This window comes from Gekko japonicus, unplaced genomic scaffold (genome assembly GCF_001447785.1).
Source record: "Gekko japonicus isolate JY-2015 unplaced genomic scaffold, Gekko_japonicus_V1.1 scaffold1242, whole genome shotgun sequence".
In the NCBI taxonomy this organism is placed as follows: domain Eukaryota; kingdom Metazoa; phylum Chordata; class Lepidosauria; order Squamata; family Gekkonidae; genus Gekko; species Gekko japonicus.
This window is the reverse complement of record NW_015172041.1, coordinates 272,347-289,751: the sequence shown is the minus strand read 5'-3', so window position 1 is coordinate 289,751 and position 17,405 is coordinate 272,347. Positions and strand designations below refer to the sequence as shown.

The following is a 17,405-nucleotide window of genomic DNA, read 5'->3' as shown; positions in this document are numbered from 1 at the left end:
CTTGTCCTTTTTATCCCAGAGCTCTGGAATAGAAGGTAATGTGTTGGGATTCTTTTGGTTTAAAGTTTGTTAGCAGAGTATTAAAGAGGCAGAGTCCATGTTGTGTTTAAAAGAATAAAAGTTTACTACAACCTAGCATGGGGAAAAGGTACACAGGATATAAAATAACAAAGAGCTTATATGCCTACATCCTTACAGCTAGACTGAAAATGGCAGAAGAGAGGCTTCTCCTTCTTGTTCAGAACAAAGAAACACAAGACGGGAAGAGAAGCCATAAAATGCTAATACTTGGCACTTTGGTTTCCAATCAGAACAACAAACTAGCTCTGTAGTTCCCGGGCTTTCTAACTGTCTAAAACAGATTGGTTACAAACAAACATGTGACTTTGCAAACATCATTAACCCAGTAAATACTGAAGTGTTTTTGCCATTGAATTATAAGTTGGGCTGCGGCCCCCGGTGGTTGGATATGAGGAGGAAACGGCTCTGAGAGAAGGAACTAATGTTTTGAGTTACTGGGATCAAAACCAAGACGAAGGGTACGCTCTGGAGACTTTGCCTTCCTTTTGGCCTTCGTCAGTTGCCCAGCCTCGCTGTAGAGCCTGGGAACGGAATCCCTCTGTTTGTTTTTCAGACGGGAAAACTCGATCCGCACTACCCGCGCGTCTGTGGCCACAAGGGCAACGTGCTGGACATCAAGTGGAACCCTTTCAATGACTTCATAATCGCTTCCTGCTCTGAAGACGCAACGGTGAGTTTGACCCGGGGGGGGGAGATTTCGGGGTCCGCAAAACACTTGCCTGGTGCAGATCTGATGCTGCCTGATTCCCGCCGACCCCCAACCCTGGTTAGAAGAGGAGCCTGCTGTGCTCCCTTATTTGTCAACTCCAGGTTGGGAAATACCAGGAGATTTGGGGTGTGGGGCCTGGGGAGGGCACAGTTAGGGGAGGCGAGTGGGATGTGAACCAGGTTTAACTCCACGCACCCCATCCTCCAAAGCAGCCATTTTCTCAAGGGGAGCTTGTAAGGTCAGTTGTAGTTCCAGGAGGCCCCACCTGGAGGTTGGCAACCCTTTCTACAGCCCGGCCCGACAAAGTCCCATTTATGTCCAATCTGGCCCTCATAACAAATGAGTTCGACATCCCTGGATTAGAATCTTTATTTGGTGCTTCCTGCCCCCCCTCCCCCTTGAGAAACCCTCTCACCTCTTCCCAGGTACATAGTGTGACTCTCTTTTTAAAAAAATTATTTTTATTTTACATTCAGCTTATACCCCGCTCGAACCCCCCTGAAGGGGTCTCTGAGCGGCTTACCTCTTGCCCCAAGGGAGCAGCACTCTCTGACCTTCTAGTGCCCGTTCCTTGCATCGTGGGCAGGTGGCCACCGCCAAGCGGGGGGGGGGCGGAACCCACAATGAAGCTGTGACCTGTTGAAGGTTAGCTGGGTGTGGACTGGGGGCACCTCCTCCCCCATCTCCCCCACTGCCTACAAACACCCCTTTGCAGATTGAACACCACAGGTCTTGATTGGCGCTGCTTCTACTGTGGTCAGGGCAGGGGGATTAATGGAGCGGTCTCTGCCTCCCCTTGTATTGCCCAGGTGAAAGTCTGGAACATTCCGCAGCACTTGCTAAAGCAAAGCATCACGCATGCGCAGAAGGAACTCCTGGGTCATGCGCGAAGGGTGGGGCTTATCGAATGGCACCCAACTGCGAGCGACATTCTTTTCAGCACCGGTTATGATTATAAGGTGAGCTGCCGTCGAGGGAACTCTGGTTTCTGTTCTCTTTCCGTGCGGGTCGTGCATAGAATAGAAAAGGGGAGATGGCATGTTCTGTGTCGTGGGAAGAGAATTTTGTCTCCCTGTTTGTTTCTTGTCTTCCAAGTCACTGAGATTATAAATCCAGCCCTTCCAGGCACGGAGGACAGGAAGGCCGGTGACTGCAGGGGAGAAATGAGAGGGGAGGGTAGTCCAGGTTATTCCCAAGGGGATCTTGTATTCTTGTAAGTTTCTTGTTTTTAAATTGATTTTATTATACATACTTGGTGCATTTCTTATGGGAAAGCAGCATACAAGACTTAAAAATGTGGACCGCAGCTCCCCAGGAGTACATAAAAACTACAGATTCTGGTACCGGGGCACAGAGCTGAACTTCCAAAGGATCTGAGGGGAGCAGAGCTTCACTCCTCCATATGCAGCCAGCTGGGTGACCTTGGGCAAGCCACAGTTTTCTCAGAGCTGTTCTCTCAGGAGCAGTCCTCAAAAGAGCTCTCTCAGCCCCACCTACCTCACAGGGCGTCTGCTGTGGGGAGGGGAAGGGAAAGGAGTTTGTAAGCTGCTCTGAGACTCCAAGTGAAGGGCGGGGTACAAATCCAATCTCATTTTTTTCTTCTTAAATGCAGACCTCTTGATCTATTTTGTTTTAAAACAGATGTCTGCTCATTTCCCCCACCCCTCCCTCACCATCTCCTTGCTGCTCAAAAACAGCGGCTTACCCCAGGGTGCTGCTCCCACTCTGCCCTCCATGCTGGTGTGTTTCTGGGTGTGAACGGACAGTGCCTGGGGAAAGAAGCACGCCACCAGGTGCTCTCTCCCTATGCCGCTTCTTATGCGAACGCACTGACGAACGCGCATCCCTCTCTGCCTCAGGTCATGATCTGGAACCTCGACACCAAAGAGTCTGTCATTGAGACCCCGGTGAAGACAATCAGCTTCCACACGGACGTGATCCTCTCCATGTCCTTCAACACAGACGGGAGCCTCCTGGCCACAGCCTGCAGGGACAGGAAGATACGGATCATCGACCCCCGAGCAGGAACCCTTTTACAGGTACGGAGAGGTGTCACCAGTACCCACGGAGACCTTGCCGCCTTACCTCAACAGACGACAGAAATGCAGTTCTCTTCTGGGTGCAGGATAAGGCCGGTGTGGGCAGCAGGCCCGTAGCCAGGATTTTGGGGCTTGTGGGGCGAAACTTTTTTCTGGTGGGGCTGCCATCTGTCTCTAAACAACTGTACTTTTAAGTAATAATAAAGACAATAATACTACTAATAAATTAAATTAGATGCAGCACAGACACCCCCCCAGAACAGCCACCCCAGACATAAATGAAATGCAAAAACACCCCCCACCCTCCCACTCCCTAAAGCAATGAAATCCCTTACAGTTTTCAGAAGGAAACCTTGTGGGGCTGGCCCTTCCAGTAAGGGGGCAGAGCCCCCGATAGCCCTGCCGTAGCTACGGGCCAGGTGGGCAGGGAGAGGGGGAACACGTCTTTTTCCTGAAGTTCTGTGGCCAGAGACAGGACGGACTCAGGGACCACGGAGCTAAGCCCACAGTGATGTGATATCAGCCCGGTAATCCAGGGGTTGCAATCTTGCCTTATCCAGTAGCAAGGAATAGTTAGATTCAAGTCCAGTGGCGCCTTAGAGACTAACCAGGGTTTCATGGAGTAAGCTTTCAAGAGTCAAAGTTCCCCTTCATCAGATACAAGCAGAGCAGAAAAGTAGATCTGAGTCTTTTTATACTGGTCCGAAGGTGCGGAGGGTGTTGTAAAGAATGCTCATAAAGGATGCAGAGGTACCATGTATATTGCCATCAACTCGATTACAGCAAGAAGGGAACTAATAATAGTACTTATCGTATGGCAGCGTGTGTAGAATAGCCAGGATATTTTAAGATTTGTCTGTCTGTCAGAAGGTCTAGCTCTTCTAGCGTTATGCACCACTAGGTGGCGAGCTAGGCTTGTTTTAAGGCAAGAGACATTGCAGAGGTGGTTTGCCATTGCCGGCCAAGGCAACACTAGCCAAGGCCGACCCTGCTTAGCTTCCGGGATCTGACGAGATTGGGCTAGCCTGGGCTATCCGGGTCATGGCAGCAGAAGGGAAGCTGATTACAATATACATTGTACCGCTGCGTTCTTTACAAGCATTCTTTACGACTAACCCTCTGACTTTCTGACTGGGACACAGAGACTCAGAGACCTCCAGTTCTTCTACTCGTATCTGACAAAGGAAGCTCTGACTCTCCAAAGCTCGTACCCTGAACCTCTTGTTGGTCTCTAAGGTGCTACCTGACTTGGATCTAAGTGTTCTACTGCAGGCTAACGTGGCTACCTTTGGAAACTATCTTTTCTTTTTTTAAGTACCCGAAGGTACACCTTTATTGTTTTCTTATATACCTACACACAGACATAAACAACTACAACAAACAACACATAGGCCAAGAGACTTATTACCATTTGTTACTACATCTACATCATCGCTATCATTTGTTAATATTCTCTAGCTCCATTATTATACATTGCTACACGCTCCAATGTTAATTTTGCCATATCAGCTTAATCTTTAACTCCATTCTCATTGTACCAATCATATAGTCTCTTCCAGATTTTTTGAAATGTCCATTTCTTTGTACCTCTCATTTCCATGGTTAATTTGTCCATTTCCGCCGCTTCTAATAGTTTATTAATATATTCCTGTTTAGTTGGTGTTTCTTGGGTCTTCCAATATTTGGCATATAACATTCTTGCTGCCGTTGACATATATACAATCAAGTAACTATCCGTTTCCTTAAACTCTTTTGGAAAGATATTTAACAAAACCAATTCTGGAGTAAAGGGGATGTTACATCTTACTATTTTTTTCCATCATACAATGTACCCACTTCCAAAATATTTTGGAGACATCACATAAACCACCACATATGATAAAATGTACTTACCTTGTTTTTACACTTTTTGGAAACTATCTTCATGGAGCGAGTCTTAGCCAAATTGCCTTGAATTATTAATTAGTCTAGGGGAAGTTATGATTATTAATTTTGCAATAGGCAAATTAGGGTTCACACCAATGCATACAAAAGTCCCACCAGAACAGACACAGAGACTGTATTCAGTAAAATATAATGTCTTTTTACTGGGGGAATACATATCATTCAAACAGTACACAACTACACACACATTTATAGAACTAAAGAAGCAGAGGTGATTGATAGTTTACAGAGGGGTTATACAACCTGGTCCAGATGTGCAGAGGCCCATGGATTGTGGCCTAAACTCAGAGAGTTTAGGGGTGGACTGCCATTTTGGATTATGGCAGAAAACACACAGGCTGAGGCCATGTTTACGCTGGGATATACCCTATGGAAGACAATGCAGACTAATGGCTGGTCCTGGGAGTTGGTCTCAGGTGAGAACAATAGATTTCCTGGAGCAATGATGAGTCCCAGGGGTGTGTGGCATCAGGATGGGCAAGGCCTAGATGTGACCAATGAGCTTCCAGAGAGGCAGGGTCTGGATTTAACAATAGAAGCCAGGTGCTGGGTGGCCAGTTGAATGGATAATCTGACCACTTAATGGTCCTGGCCAGGGTAAACAAAAGGTGGGAGATGTCCCTGATTAGCGTCAGGAAGGATCGTTAATAATTTGAATGTTTGTCCCGGTATCTTGATGGACAGAGTAGGAAAGATAAGGATTCAGACAAAGAATTAAATAGACTTTAGAAATGTAGATACTTTACCTGCTAGAACTCATTGTTATTCCATAAGCATAATCTCTGCTGGGTGGAGGGGGAAGACTGGAGGCTTGCTCTGAGGTTGTCTGTCACCTGAAAATGGAGACCCCTTTTTCAGAGCTGTGGCTAGCTCTGTGTTTCAGAACCAAGAGTGCCTTCCTTGGCCTGAGTTTTGTGGGTCTCTGGGTCAGGTTAGAAGTGGGGTGCCCCTGCTATTGGGGCTACCCAAGAGTAAAAGGCAGCGCCTCTGGCAACACAAGGACGTCACTAAACTGAGGGGAACCTCCATAATCAGAGGCACTAAACGTCTGAATCCCAGAACCAGGAGGCAACATCAGGGGGAGGCTTCTCTGCCCCGTCACTGGCTGTCCAGCGGGACTGGTTGGCCACTGTGTGAGACAGGATGCTGGACGAGATGGACCAGCTGGGCTGTTCTTATGTTCTTCTACATTTCGTAAGGATGAGGAAGGTCACTGTAGCAGAGCTTGTGTGCAAACCTTCCTGTGACCTCTTCTAAAGTAAAGATTTATTTAAAACATTTAAACATTTATATGCCACCTTTCCACCCAAATATGGTCCCTAATGCGGCCACCATCAAAGCATTAAAACATTTAAAACAGCATGTATAAAATATTTAACAATACAGTAAAACAGACACACAGACACACAACCAGGGATGGCCAGTAAGAGTTTACTGGGGGTATACCAAATGAAACAAAAACGTCTGCCCCTGCTGGCCAAAAACAGTGAGACAGAAAGATTGGAACAAATCTAACAGGGGAGAGAGTTCCAGAGTTTCAGGGCCACGACTGAGAAGACCCGAGAAAGACGTGTATTCTGTTTTAATAAAACAACCATTAAAGCTGTCGACACTGATATTGTTTAAAATCAGCAAACCTGCATTCCGTTTAGCCAGGACTGGGGAATGGTCGAGTAGCTGAAGGAAGGGTTCTCTGCCTAGAAAATCCTTGCAGGTTTCACAGCTGGGGGAGGGGGTCTGCTGGAACCCCCGGCGCTGGCCCAGATTGGTGAGAATCCACATTTGATGTTTTGAAATCCACTTTCTTTCTGCAGCACATCGTGTGCAGTCAGAAGCTGTGCCTTGGAGGCTTACCGCGGTGTAACAGAGTTGGAGTCCAGTGGCATCTTTAAGACCAATAAAATATAATTCTGGGTACAAGTTTTTGTGTGCATGTACCCGAAAGCTTATACCCAAGAATTAAACTTTGTTGGTCTTAAACACGCCAGAGGAGCCCCGACCTGGAGAGCTAGCCCGATCTCGTCAGATCTCAGAAGCTAAGCAGGGTTGACCCTGGCAGGTACTTGGATGGGAGACCTCCTTGGAATACCAGGGCTGGGATGCAGAGGCAGGCAAGTATCAAGCTACTTCTCTGAACATCCCTTGCATCCAAGCCCCACTAGGGATTGCCAGAAGTCAGCCATGACTTCCAGGCATGTGCGCGCGCACACACACACACACACACACACTCAAACACACACAAATGGCCCCCCAAAAAGGTGCCACTGGACTCAAGCTTTGTTCTGTTGCTTCAGACCAGCACAGCTGCCCACCTGACTCTATCTTACATATTAGGCCACACACCCCTAGTGTAGCCAATCCTCCAAGAGCTTACAGTAGCCCCAGTAAGAAGAGCTCTGTAAGCTCTTGGAGGATTGGCTACACTTGGGGTGTGTGGCCTAATATGCAAAGGAGCTCCTGCTGCCAGTAGAGCCCTTACTGCAATGTCTGAAGGCACTATACAATTGGTCTTAGTGGGTTCCCCACCACCACCACCACCACCACCAGGGCCCGAGAAGTGGCAGTTTGGAGAGGGGGCTGAGAATTCTTGGCAGTCCCTCCACCTCTTTTGCAGAGCTGCTGCCCCCCAATGGCTGAAAGAATACCCCCCTTGCATTTCTGTGCATTGTGTTTGCGAGTAGGCCCCCCCACCCCGTACGTGCCCAAGCCAGCATCTTCAACCCATCGGATGCCTCTCACATCCGCATTTTGCAGAACGAGGCACAAATCTGCATCCACGTCTGCCTCTCTGTGGCCTTTTGCACAGTCATTACTTAATGTGCCAAGTCTGTTGTGCAAGATCAGCCTTCCTTTTTGTCCCCAGCTGCATAAACCTTGCAGATGCAGTGTAAACAAAGCCACTTCAGGAAGAAGGGGGGGAAAACCTCTTCCCTCTTTGTTCTTACTTACTTATTTATTTATTCAAAACAAATGCTTTCCAGTACTGTTCGGGTTTGCCAGATCCAAGGTATTGCAGGTGGTTAGGGTGTTGTTCACTCTGTGACAGATTGTGTGCTAATAGGAGTTTGTTGTATGGCACTGTTTGGGTAAGTGAGACTTGGAGAAGGAGAAGAAGAGATTGGATTTATACCCCCGCCCTTCACTACCCAAAGGTGTCTCAGAGCAGCTTACAAACTCCTTTCCCTTCCCCTCCCCACAACAGACCCCCTGTGAGGTAGGTGGGGCTGAGAGAGCTCTTGACAGAAACTACTCTTTTTCAAGAACAGCTCTTATCAGAGCTACGGCTTGCCCAAGGTCATCCAGCCAGGTGCAAGTGGAGGAGTGGGGAATTAAACCTGGCTTTCCCAGATTAGAGTCCGCGCACTTAACCACTACACCAACAGAAGATCCTCCTCTGGCAGTGGAGGCAAAACAGGTGTGCGGTGGGAGGTGGGGTGGTGTCCTAGTTTGGAAATAATAGGTGCAATTGGGAACAATGGGTGCAGTTGGGCTCTCTTTTCCTCAGAGGGCAAGGTGTGGAGGCCGGTCACAGCAACATGCCGCTTGAGAGCAGTGTTTCCCAGCCTATTGGTCGGGATCCATGCTCCCTCTAAGCTATGGAGTCCTGTGAGCAAAAATGCTACTTTGTGAACTACTGGCATTAAAGCTGTGAGCGGGTGATTTGGCTACTGCATCAATCAGTTTGCTCTGGAGCCCTCCTTCCTGAGCTAAGACAAAAATGTGTGAGCCAGAGGCTGAAAAACTGTGAGCTGGCTCACACGAACTCAGCTTAGAGGGAACACTGGTTGGGATCCAAAAGGGGGTCTGGAAGCCTCTGAGAGTGGGTTGTGGGTCAGCCCTTCCTCGTGGCTGCCCCTGCCTCTTCCATTGCTCTCATTTGTATTTTCGAAACCAAGATCTGACCCTGGAAATAAATCTCTTCCATGTCGTACATCAGTTGGTATTTTTCTTCTTCACTGCATGCACATGTCGATCAAGGGAAACGTGCCCTGGTGGTTACTCGAGTGAGTTTCTTTGACTTTTAGGGGGGATTAGAGGGAGTCACTGGAGAAGGACAAGGTGCTCGAAGGCCGGGACGTCACCTCCACTCGCAAAGGCTGTGTCATGTCGGAATGCCACTTCCTTGGGGTTCATAGTGGGGGCAGCGGCGCCCTTTGCGTGATGCTTGTTGGTTTCTCCAGAACATCTGGTTGGCCTGTGTAGAAGATGGGATGCTGAAGTAGACGGGAGCCAGGGTCAATGTTCCCTCTAAGCTGTGGAGTCCTGTGAGCAAAAATTCTACTTTGTGAGCCGCTAGCATTGAAGTTGTGAGTGAGCGATTTGACTGCCACATAAATTAGTTTGCTCTGGAGCCATCCTTCCTGAGCTAAGACACAAATGTGTGAGCCGGAGGCTAAAAACCTGTGGGCTAGCTCACACTAACTCAGCTTAGAGGGAACACTGGCCAGGGTCATAGTTTGCTCAGGGCGCCAAACAACCTCGGGCTACCCTTGCATGTGTCCCCAGGCCAAGTAAATTTGGACCTCTGGGTCACCATAACGGAAAGGGTGGGAACCACTGCTTTAGAGCATTCCCATGCAGGCCCATTGAGAAATCCAGCCGTCCAAGGCCCCGTGCACGCTCAGTCCTGGAGTACGTTCTGTGCATGGAACACGACGGTCACTCACTCGTTCATTCATTCATCCGGGGTGTTTTTATAGGACAGTCTTTATGAACTTGACACATTTCGGCTGCCGAAATCCCATTACCAGCCCTGCTCCCAGTTGATCCGGCCACTTCCTGCCTGCCCACCTGTGATAGACAACGTCCTGGCATCGAAGCCCACGGCCCCTCTGCTGCCGCTCAACCTCCAGAATGTCATTTTCATTGTTTAGTCAGTGTGGTGTAGTGGCTGCGAGTGTCGCACTCAGATCCAGGAGCCCCAGGCTCCAATCCCCGCTCTGCCATGGAAGCTTCCTGGGTGACCTCAGGCCAGTCCCACAGCCTCAGCCTCACTGACCTTGCAAGGTCGTTGTGAGGATAAAATTGGAGGAGAGGAGAAAGGAGTAGTCAATAGATACGTTTTATTATAACCTGCGTTTCTTCCCAAATAGTGACCCAAAGAGGCTCACAGTAACAACCACCGCCACAGAAGTACAATAATACATACACAGGAGAAGAGTGGAGTAAAGCTTCAAAATACAGTGTGACCCCCCCCCTCTCTGTTTTTGCAAGGAGATCTTCCTGTTGGCTCTAAGCCACAGCCCTCAGGCTAAGGATCAAAGGCCAAGGACCGTTTGACTCACACACCTGCCTGCCATAAGTACCTTAAGAGCCAGTGTGGTGGGGTGGTTAAGAGCAGCAGACTCTAATCCGGAGAGCCGAGTTTGATTTTCCGCTCCTCCACAGGAAATCTGCTGGGTGACCTGGGGCCAGGCACGGTTCTCTCAGAGCTCTCTCAGCTCCACCTGCCTCCCAAGGGGCCTGTTGTGGAGAGAGGAGGAGGAGGAGGTTAGATTTATGCCCCGCCCTTCACTACCCGAAGGAGTCTCAGAGCGGCTTACAATCCACCTTCCCTTCCCCCCCCAAAAAGACACCCTGTGAGGTAGGTGGGGCTGAGAGAGCTCTGAGAGAACTGCTCTGAAAGAACTTGTAACTGACCCAAGGTCACACCAGCATCTGCATGGGAAGGAGTGGGGAATCAAACCTGGTTCTCCCAGATTAGAGTTCGCGCTCCTAACCATGACACCAAACAAGGAGATTGTAAGCGGCTTTGAGACTCCTTAAGGTAAAGAAAAATGGGGCTTAAAAACCAACTCTTCTTCTACCTGCACAGAAGGGAGAGAAACACTCAGCTTAGATGTTACAGGCTGGCCACCATCGTCCCACAATCCCCCCTCCTGTTTTCACATGCCAAAACACAGGCCGTTCCCACCAGTCCTGTCTGCCCAAACGTCCCTCTTATACCATTGTGAGGGCTCCCCCCCACCCCCGTCCATTCCACTCTGTGTTGGCTGCAAATAGTGGTAAATAGCAGGGTGCTCGTGCTCCTGGCACACTGCGCCGCAAATTTAAAGGGAATGGAGGAGCAGCGGATGCCCTGGTGTGCGGTGGGGAGCCCTTGGTGGGCCAGCCCTTTGCTGAAGACGTCATTTCTGGCCTCTGAAGACGGTTGATCAGCGAGGGATGTGGCAGTGTGTGCTCTCAGCACACTGGGGGTCCCCGAGAGCCTAACAAGGCCCTGCAGCTTTAGAGCATCGGACTAGGACCTGGAAGACCCCAATTGGAATCTCCACTCTGCCATGGAAATTTGCCAGGGCCAGTCGCACCCTTTTGGCCTCACCTACCTCACAGGGTTGTTGTGAGAACAAAAATGGAGGCACAGCGTAACCCACTTTGTGCTCCCACTGGAGAGAAAGGGAACGTGCAAATGAAGTGAGTAGGTAAATGCATCTGACAACCCTGCATCCGTTCTTTCAGAACACACCTGCTGCACATTGTAAGCTGCATTAGGGAGAAGAGTGGGATATGAATATTGGAATAAATAACATAAACACAGAGATACATAAACATTGTCAATTGGGATGAGGGTGGGTTTTTGAGAGTGCAGTCCTGTGCAGAAATTACTCCAGTTGAAGCTCTTTGGTCTTTGTGGGCTTAGGCTGGAGTAACTCTGCCTAGGATCACACTGCAAAAACGTGTCTCAAAAGTCAGTGAGCTTAATTTACAGGGAGGAAGTGCAGCGTGCTGGATTCCCTGTCGCTGATCCCCCGTGTCTTCTTGCAGGAGGCAAGCAGCAAGTCCCACCGAGTGAATAAAGTCTTGTTTCTAGGAAATATGAAGAAGCTGGTCTCCACAGGGACGTCCAGGTGGAATAACAGGCAAATTGCAATCTGGGACCAGGTGAGTCACACAGTCGTGTCGCCCCTTCTTGCAAGCTGTTGCTATGCAAAAGGTTCCCCCCGCAGACCATTCTGGGGCACTGTCTTGCTGCCTGCAGTCATTCAGATGGCCAGGGCTTTTTTTGTAGAAAAAGCCCAGCAGGAACTCATTAGCATAATAGGCCACACCCAATGGCAGATACTTATTAGCATATTAAACCATACCCCAACAGTGCAGCTCATTCGCATATTAGGCCACACCCCCATGCCTTCCCTTGGCTTGCCCGGGTGCTCTGCGGCTGCAGGGAGCCCAGGCAAGCCGACCCGTGGAGGGGAGGGGAGGCAGTGACTTGCCTGGGCGCCCCAGGAGCAGGGCCTCCCCTGGCCAACCCACCTCAGAGTCATTGGGAGGGTCACTCTCCAGGCTTTCCATCTGTAGCCACGCACGCAGAGGTTTTGGCTGTAGTGGGCGTGGCCAACTCTGAAGCCAGCCGGAACTCCGTTCCTGTGCGTTCCTGCTCAAAAATAGCCCTGCAGATGGCGCTAACACTGGACAATTGCATTCTTCTCTCTGCCAAGGAAGAGACAAAGGGCTTTTCTGCATTCTCATTTTCTGAGCTTGTGTATTCCTGTTGCTTTGGGGGGGTGGGTCTGTTTTGCACATGTTTAGTTCCATCCTCTTGTAGTCAATTCAATATTACACTGCTGGATGACTGGCATATCCCCCTTTTTATGCCTGCCGTAAAGCAGTGTAATATCAAACTGACCACTGGAGGGAGCAAAACATATGTGGAACAACCCCCTCCCCCGGGAAGCAAGAGGAACACACAAGCAAGGAAAGTAACAATGTGGAGAAACCCCCGTATCTCATGGAGGTGCCAGGAACAGTGGCTTTTTGGCCTCCCAAGTTGCTGAGCCTGTGGTGTTTCAAGTTCTCAGAGGCACTGCAAGCTACTTTTTAAAAAGTATAAACCTGGCAGACGTTTATTTATTTATTCATTCATATTTATAGCCTTCCCTTCCCGTGAGCGGGTTCAAGGCGGGCAACATTGGATCAGCATAATCAAAGCAACATTTCATTAATACAATAAATAATTAATATATGAAAACACGGTCATCTACATTAAATGGTGGTCACAATCCTACAGTAAACATTTTTTAACAGTTGCGAGAGGTCCTGGCTGGCCCGTAATAAGATGCAGATAAAGCCAGCAGTTGTTAGAACGGGTGGCAAAGCCTCAGGGAAGGCCCTGTGTGGACATCTGTTGCCTCAGCCGAAGGCCTGGCGGAAGAGCTCCGTCTTGCAGGCCCCGTGGAACTGACGAAGATCCCGCAGGGCCCTGATCTCAATGGGGAGCAGCCCTGGCCCTGGTGGAGGCAAGACGGACATCTTTCGGGCCAGGGACCACCAGGAGATGCTGATCCATTGAGCGTAATGCTCTTTGGGGTGTATACGGGAAGAGGTGGTCCCTCAGGTATGTTAAGTCAAGCCATGGAAGAGCAGGGGTTTAAATTTTTTTAAAATGGTTAGTTTGGTGGTCCCCCCCTTCTGTATTTTTTTTCTTCCTCCAACTCCAAAGCTGTGGAGGTCAGCTGGTGGGAACCTCCAGCTCAGAGCCCGGGACAGGGTGAGGAAGCGGGGGGTTGGGTTGGTTGGTGCTGGACCCTGCACTGAGCATGCAGTGGTTGTAGTCGGAGGCAGGGGAAGACAGTCCAACCAATCTCAGGGGCTTGATTCGGGTGCCAGTTTGGCTAGGCTTGCGTACAGAAAGAGACCTTTCCGTCTTCCTCTCCAAGCCCAGAGGTCCAAATCGTCGTCTGTTGAACCTGCCTGGAGCTGTACATGGTGTGCGCCTCTTCACAAGCTGTCACCGAGGTGGCTAAGTTGGGGTACTGATGTGAGAAACGGGTCTGGTTCTCACTGCCAGGGGGTAAAACCTATATGTGGGCTGAATTGTGTCAGATTGCCAGTAGAAAACCTCACAGTGGTGGTGCCTCACAGGACTGAATGCTGTTTTTTACACACACACACACATTTCCCTCCACCTAGAAATCTAGCATCTCAGGGAGAAGGCTAGAGATAGAACTTGTCTCCCTGATATGCTAGTTTTCCATGTGAAGGGATGTTTTTAGGGTAGAAGATTCAACCACGTAGGTTTCCATCTCCAGTCCAAGCATAGGCTTGCTACCTCATTGAGAATTCGGCCTCACCAGCCCACAGGTAACCCCCAAAATCCTTCTTGAAGTGCATTTTCGTAACCAGTTATCCCCCAGCCTTCTCATCGTAGAAGTATCTCGTAATCTTACTTGCAGCTATTTTGCTTCTTACTTCTCTGCAGGGTGACCTTTCTGTGCCTTTAGTAGAAGAGGACATCGACGGCTCCTCGGGACTCCTGTTTCCTTTCTATGACGCTGACACCCACATGCTGTATGTTTTGGGCAAGGTGAGTTCTTATCCTTGGCACGAGGTCAGAATACGTGCTGTGGCCATCCTCCAGGGATTCCTTGCCCGTCCCCATCCCCCCGACGCTTTTATGAATGTGCTGGAAATGCCCCCAGGTAATCACAACACGTGAGACCCTCCCGTTGTCCCATAGAGACCCGAATGCATTTCGCCGTTGCTGTCTTCATCAGTGGCCTACCCAAAATACAAAATGTTCAAAAAACCAACCTTCTCTTGTTCTGTGATTCACAGTAGGGGGAGCCTTGTAGGTTACGATTACTTTGGGGAGGCTTTCTGCGAGGATCTGTTTATTTCAAGGATCTCTGTGTTTGTTTTGGATCCACTTCTAAACAACAGGTTAGATTTTCCTCTGCATATTCCCCCCCCCAAAAAAAACCTTTTTCATTTTGGGTTGTTTGCTGGTTTGGTATAGTGGTTAAGAGCACAGGCTCTTATCTGGGAGAACTGGGTTTATTATTTATTTATTTCATTTATTAAGATTTATACCCCGCCCTCCCCGCGGGGAGTTTGATTCCCCACTCCTCCACATGCAGCTGCCGGAGTGACCGTAGGTCAGTGACAAGTTCTTTCAGAGCTGTTCTCTCCGGAGCAGCGGAAGAGCTCTCTCAGCCCCACCCACCTCACAGGGTGTCTGTTGTGGGGAGGGGAGGGAAAGGAGTTTGTAAGCCGCTCTGAGACTCTGAGTGAAGGGTGGGGTATAACTCCAATCTCTTCCTCTTCTTAATTTCTCCCCTTTTGTTCTACACTGCTTTTGCCTCTCCCCCCAATAGGAAGTGGTATCCAGGTCAGTGAGGAGAAGCTGTCGACATTCAGGCCTCAATTCTGAGTTCTGCTGCTCAGAGTCCTGCTCCGACAGTGTTGTGCAAAAATAGACTATACTAAAAATTCTGTTGGCCTCTGTGGTCAAGGGTTGCCTCTTCCTGATTTTATCTTCCTCTCCGCAGTATTCCAGGGCAAGGGGGAAGAGAAGGCGTAGGGGTCCTCTCCTCTCCCTGAAGTGCTGCACACATGGAAAGGCTGGCAACAGGAGAAGCTTGACATAGCTTAACGCAAATTAACCGTGGATTTATTATTAGAGGGGTTAGGCCCACTTCTGCAGCCCTGTCTGGGTTCCGTCCTGAGCAGAGTAGAGGCCTCGCCAGTGTTCCCTCTAAGCTGCGTTAGTGTGAGCTGGCTCACAGTTTTTTAGCCTCCGGCTCACCCATTTTTGTCTCAGCTCAGGAAGGATGGCTCCAGAGCAAAGTAATTTATGCAGCAGCCAAATCGCTCGCTCACAACTTTAATGCCAGGAGCTCACAACATAGGATTTTTGCTCACGAGACTCCACAGCTTAGAGGGCGCATTCGCCTGTCATCCCTTAGTTACGCTACAACAGCCATTTATCTGTTTATTGAGATATCTGTCCCCTCACCTTTCTCCCTAACAGGGACCCAAAGGGGCTTATGACATCACCCTTCCCTCCTGCGTTTTATCCCCACAACAGTCCTCTGAGGTAGGTCAGGCAGAGAGTACGTGACTGGCCCAAGGTCACCCGGTGAGCCCCCACCGCTGGTTGGCCGCTATGTGAGACAGGACGCTGGGCTAGATGGGCCACTGGTCCGATCCAGCATGGCTTTTCTTCTGTCCTTACGAGCGGGGATTCAAACGCAGGCCTCCCAGGCACTAGCCCAGCACTCTGACCACCCCAGTGCTTCGGCGGCTTTGTCTCTGGCGGCTCCTGCCTTAAGGTGTGATCAACAGACAGGACCTCAGAGGCTTACGGAAGGTCTCCAAATCTGATTGGACCAGTGGGGACGGGGAGGAAAAGACGCAACCTTTCCCCCAGTGGGCCACTTTCTCAGATTAAAATGGGCCCTCCCTGTCCACTTTTCTCCCCGCATGGGAAAGGGTGCTGGAGCCACGTATTTCCCCCCCTAGAGGCAAAGGGCCAGGAGGGTGAGGCCAGTCACAAAATGGCTGCCACAGAGGCCGGGGCCAACTGCTGCGTTCTGGATGGTTCCAAGCCCAGTGTGTCCTCCTGTGAGGGAGCTAGAGGCTTCCCAATGGGTGTTCCCTGCAAATGCAAAGGGATGGGCCCTTCTAAAGTTCCTTCTACTCCATGGAAGTTGAGGAAAGACCGGATTGATTCTTGGCTTTGGAGAAGAGAGGCTGTTTGGCTTCAGTTTCCCAAAGCAAAGGAGAACTCCTTCCCCGCTTGACCACAGGGACTTAAAAGTCTGGGTCCGCCAGGGTGTCTGGCTGCAACACGCCCACTCAGGATGAGCCCCACCGCTTTGCTAGTCAGTCAGTGGGCAGGGAGCAACCTCAGTCTCCCCTCTTAATTTTTTGTTCCGTTTAATCCATTTTCTTCCCTTCCGTTCAGTCCCATTTGGATTTTATGCCCAAGAGTTTGGGATGCCAGCCTCCAGGTGGGGCCCCCCGAATCACAGCCTGATCACCAGACCGCAGAGATCAGTTCCCCCTGGAGAAAACGGATGCCTTGGGGGGGTGGACTCTGTGGCACTGTGCCCCACTGAGAAGTCCCTGTCTTCCCCAGGCTCCTCCCTCAAATCTCCAGGAGTTTCCCGACCTGGATCCGGCAACCCCACCAGTGGCCGGGGGGGGGGGGGCCCCGGCGCCCCTCACCGGGGGGGGGGGGGGGGCTGGCAGCCTTACCAAGGGTTGAAGGAGCACGGGGTGCCAGGAAGCATGTTGTCACTCCCAGGTGCCATGTGAGGATTGCATAAAGCACTGGAGGGGACCGTGGCTACCCAGCATGCTCCTGGACCACGTGCTGATTTGAGCCTGTGTCCCAGGTTGGGTTTTTTCCTTTTCTTATACCTCACCTTTCCACATGGTTCAAAAGGCAGCGTAAAATGACAGCAATAACAGTAAAAAAAACATTTCTAGTTAAAACCAGAATAAAATAGCAGGCCTCCCCATTCTCCCCCCCCATTAAAAGATGCCTGTCATTCAAATCCCCTCAAAAACCCTGGCAAACAAGCGAGCCTCACAGCACCTCCTGAAGATCTCCTCTTCAGGGAGCTGATTTCACAGAACCGGAGCTACGGTGGAAAAGGTTTGGGATCTGGACAATGCCAGAGCAGTCGCCATAAGTGGTGGGATAGCCAACAGACGGTTGCCGGATTACCATAGTCAGCACACAGGGACACGAAGAAGAAGAGGGGGAGATTGGATTTATACCCCAAGTGGTTAAGACGCTGAACTGCAGGCTGTGGAAGGTCGGTAGTTCAGCAGTTCGAGACCCGGGTGCCGCATGATGGAGTGAGCTCCCGTCTCTAGTTCCAGCTCCTGCCAACCTAGCAGTT

General features: G+C 50.1%; 1 protein-coding gene across 1 annotated transcript in view; it reads left to right on the top strand.

Annotated features, from left to right (window-relative positions):
- The window catches only part of CORO2A (coronin 2A), a 57,197-nt gene that overhangs the window by 33,002 nt on the left and 6,790 nt on the right, over nt 1-17,405 (top strand). The window contains exons 4-7 of the mRNA XM_015420670.1: nt 1,600-1,749; nt 2,650-2,829; nt 11,539-11,655; nt 13,973-14,077. Of these exons, the coding sequence (XP_015276156.1) occupies nt 1,600-1,749; nt 2,650-2,829; nt 11,539-11,655; nt 13,973-14,077 (552 nt within the window). The remainder of the gene's footprint in view (nt 1-1,599; nt 1,750-2,649; nt 2,830-11,538; nt 11,656-13,972; nt 14,078-17,405) is intronic.